This window comes from Myotis lucifugus, unplaced genomic scaffold (genome assembly GCF_000147115.1).
Source record: "Myotis lucifugus unplaced genomic scaffold, Myoluc2.0 scaffold_1, whole genome shotgun sequence".
In the NCBI taxonomy this organism is placed as follows: domain Eukaryota; kingdom Metazoa; phylum Chordata; class Mammalia; order Chiroptera; family Vespertilionidae; genus Myotis; species Myotis lucifugus.
This window is the reverse complement of record NW_005871049.1, coordinates 1,013,962-1,017,974: the sequence shown is the minus strand read 5'-3', so window position 1 is coordinate 1,017,974 and position 4,013 is coordinate 1,013,962. Positions and strand designations below refer to the sequence as shown.

Sequence of the window (4,013 nt, the reverse complement as noted above, 5' to 3'; positions counted from 1 at the left end):
GAACTGGCCAGTTTTTCAACACCCTAAGTAGCCTTACCAACTGTTTCCTAAGAATTGTAAGCCTACCAACCTCCATTCTGTTAATATTTATCAGCTATGTTTTCTGTCTCTTCACTGTATATGTCTTCATCGTAGGTTGTTTTTCCTGCCAAACCAATAATGCACTCTTTCCTATAAAGGGCTTTTGGACTTGTGTTTACACATGGATTCTATTTACTCTTCCTGCCATTGCTACTTATTGGTCTCTTTTTTCTCTCTTTCACTTTCTGATTCTACTACCAAACAAATAGCCTCTGACTATTTATTTACAGTTCAGATTATTAAGAGAAAGGAAGTTTCTAATTCTTGTGTGGCTTTTTCCAGGCTATCGATTGACTGCTCTTGAGTTACAGGCCAGCTATAATGTAATCATGTTTAACTGGAGAGATGGCACCCTTACAACACTGTCATGTCAACTAAAACAAAAGGAAATTCTGAGGCTCAGTGTAATGTACATTTACCTTTCAGAATATTGAATTCTATTAGGAAATGTGAATAGGTCTATAGTTTGTGAAACAGAGATGAAAACATTCAAATTTTGAGTATAAATAAATAGTAAGCAAAGAGCTTGTTAGGCATTAGCAGAATTCATGTTTAATAAACGTAAGTACTTAGTAGCATAGTAATCTTAAACATTAAAAGAAATGGACTGCCCTAACTGGTTTGGCTCAATGGATAGAGCATTGGACCTTGGCCTGAAGGGTGGCAAGTTCAGTTCCAGTCAAGGGCACATACCTCGGTTGCAGGCTTGCTCCCTGGCCCTGGTCTGGGCATGTGCAGGAGGGCAGGAGGTAACCAGTTGATGTGTCTCTCTCACATGGATGTTTCTCTCTCTCTGTCTCTCCCCTTCCCTTCTACTCTCTCTAAAAACCAATGGAAAATATCCTTGAGTGAGGATTAACAAAAAAAAATAAAATAAAATAAAAAGGAGTGGACAATACTTCATTTTATAAATATCATTTTCTTTGGATGGTTGACAGGGGTCTAGAAAGAAAAGAAAGGAAAAAAATTGAAAAGGAGTACAAGGAGATATGAGGTAGAAGTTTATGAATGGACATACTAGTATGAGAGTGGGTGTAGGGTGTGAATATTGTTGCATCATATGGTAATGCCCACAAAAGAACATCCCTCATAGAAGAGGCAAGAATTAAAAAGGACTTAGCCAAGGGCATTCGATTCGCCAGCCACTCTAGTGCTGCTACAATGGACCCACGAATAAAGTGGCCTTGATGGCAGAGGTGGAGGCTATCTATGTGCCCAATAGCATTTGCTCCTACTTGCTGATCTACCGGAAGCCAACGTCAAAGGTCCCACCAACCAACGGTAAAGACTGACACTGAGCCCCCATTTTGGTGCCATTCTTTGAGGAGACCAACTGGCTAGTTAGTGCCATGGTGACTATATTGTACCCCTTTCACTCTGGACAGGCCAGCAAATTGTTCCCCAAATAATGGATAATATTCAGAGCTGGGGTTTGTCTTTCCTACACCTAGGGTCTCAGCGAGCACTACCTTTTGAAGTTTGACAGCGTGATGGATCCACTGGCATGGGGCCCCACAGTACAGTGCATCAGACCAAGGGGCCACCTTTATAGCAGAGAAAGTATTTGCTTACCTGGGGCATATACCATCAGATGGCACGTCATCTTGTAAGAATGACGAAAGGCCAAGCCTAGGCCATTGTCAGAGTGTGTCGCTCCGGGGGGGCTGCAGCTTTTACTCCCTGAACTCCAGGAGGGGGTCAAGGGAAAGACTGAGGGAACCGCTGAGAACTTTCCCTGGTAATGTCAGCTGGGAGAGAGAAACAATAACCGGTGCCAGAAATCCCACCTGTCCCCTCTCCCCTATCTTTCTCATAGAACAAAAAGCTTACTTTGCAAGGGAAAGAGCATGAACAGTTGTCACTGTTTCTACTGGGAGAAAAGAAAAAAGGAAAAAGAAGAGCTGTACCTGGGAGCGAGCTGCAATACTTGTTAGGCCCCCCCCCCCGCCCCCAACACTACAGCTAGAAGAGGGACACATTCCACAAGTTCATAGAGGCTGCTAAGATTGAGGCTCACTCAGAACGTCAGAGAATGTCCCTTGCTTCCCACCACAAGGGTAAGAAACCCTGAGTGAAAACAACCGGAGTACAGCAGGGATTGCTCCGGGAGACAGCTCCTCCCCTGCGCCTTGGACGTGGGGAAGCCTCTCTGGTAAACTGGCCCTCACCCAAACTCCTACAGTCACTGTAGAAATATGAAGCCTCTGGGACAGGGAAGGTAACCATAGCAACACCAAACTTTAAACCCAGCCTGACATTTGACTAGATTAACCCTCCCCACACACACACACACATACACACATACACAGACACTAAGGGTGTAGAAGCATAAAAGGTATGCTCATCTCTAAGGTAAACTTGCTTCAGAATCTTACCTGTCTGACTTCTAGCAACAATGATAAGGCGTTTGAAAAATGAGGAATAGATACAGTCTGAAGATGGAAAGTCATCACCAGAACCAGCCTCAGATACAACCCAAATGCTGGAACTGGCAGGGAATTTAAAATAACTATTAAGCCTTCCTGCTTCTCTCGCATGTTTCACAACATGAGGCGGAGAGTACCTTCCTCCAGCTCCACCTGAACATCCCGGAAGCCGTCCGGCGAGGGAAGAGGGCCACGAGCAGGAGAGAAAACTGTCTGGATTGAAGACCTCAGTGGCTGACGGCGAGGGGAAGGCAGCTCTGGGAATGGTCCAGGCAGCGGGAACAGGTAGACACTGCGTGACACTTGTTTTGCACCAGGAGGACCAGACCCTAGGAAATGCTCTTCGCTACATGATCATGAAGAACCCAGAAGTGGAATTTTGTGGTTACACTACAACCCATCCTTCAGAGAGTAAAATTAATTTACGAATTCAGACTCGCGGTGCTCTTCCAGCTGTTGAGCCATTTCAGAGAGGCCTGAATGAGCTCATGAGTGTCTGCCAACATGTGCTTGACAAGTTCGAGGACAGCATAAAGGAATATAAGGACCAAAAAGCAAGCAGAAATGAATCCACATTCTAGTCCCTTGTGCACGACACAGGGAGGAACATCCTCCGGGATATTCTCTTCCTGATCTTGCAAAACCCAGAAATAGAAGTTTATGATCACAACATGATCTGCCCTTCAGAAAGGCGTGATTCTAGCGATTAACTCGTTACAGCTGTGGGAATCCCTGCAAGAACCTTTTGTATTTTTCTAATAAATTCCCTCTTTAAACTAAAAAATAAATGAATAAACAAAATAACTATTAATACAGTAAAACCTCAATATAATGGACTAATTCAGGCGAGGGGGTGTCTGTTAAAGCCAAAAGTCTGTTCTATAATAAAGGAGGTTTTCTGAATGCATATGTTAAAAATTGGCAAATTAGTTAGTGTATCTGTTTTTACTTATGTAAACACATTTGTGTAATTAAAATTAAGTAGGCATGAAAAGTTTAATTTCACAGAAAAGTTTTCTATATGTATTACTGTAATTTTAAATGTCTACCGAATGGGTGCATTCACCAGTCACTGCGAGTAAACAAATGCACACGGCTGGGGAGTGGCTCGGCGCATGTGAGAACATGGGCGTTAAAACTGCTGCAGAAAGTTAGCCAACAGATCCAATTACCCAGGGTGATTCGGATTTATACTGTAGTTGCAGATATGTAATGTTTTTTATGTTGGCAAAATTACTACAGTTTTTTCCCCAACATATGGCCTATTCACTAAAATCTGTTAAAAATAACAGTGAATTAATAACAAAAACATAACTTGTTAATTTAATTATAAGCAAATCTTAGTTAAAAGTATTTTAAAGTTCACAGTGTGTTAATTTTCACTTATGATATACAGATCAGAAATTTTGTCCATTAAATCCAAAGTCCGATAAATCGAGATCCACAAAATTGAGGGTTTACTGTAATATGTTAAAGGCTCTAATAGAAAAGTTAGACAACATGCAA

General features: G+C 42.2%; 1 protein-coding gene across 1 annotated transcript; it reads left to right on the top strand.

Annotated features, from left to right (window-relative positions):
- The first annotated feature begins 1,268 nt into the window (after positions 1 to 1,268).
- On the top strand, positions 1,269 to 3,088 carry LOC102420911 (DNA-directed RNA polymerases I and III subunit RPAC2-like). The gene is made up of 2 exons (XM_006081961.1): positions 1,269 to 1,362; positions 2,634 to 3,088. The coding sequence occupies exons 1-2, from the start codon at positions 1,269 to 1,271 to the stop codon at positions 3,086 to 3,088; spliced, it is 549 nt and encodes a 182-aa protein (XP_006082023.1).
- The last annotated feature ends 925 nt before the right edge of the window (positions 3,089 to 4,013 follow it).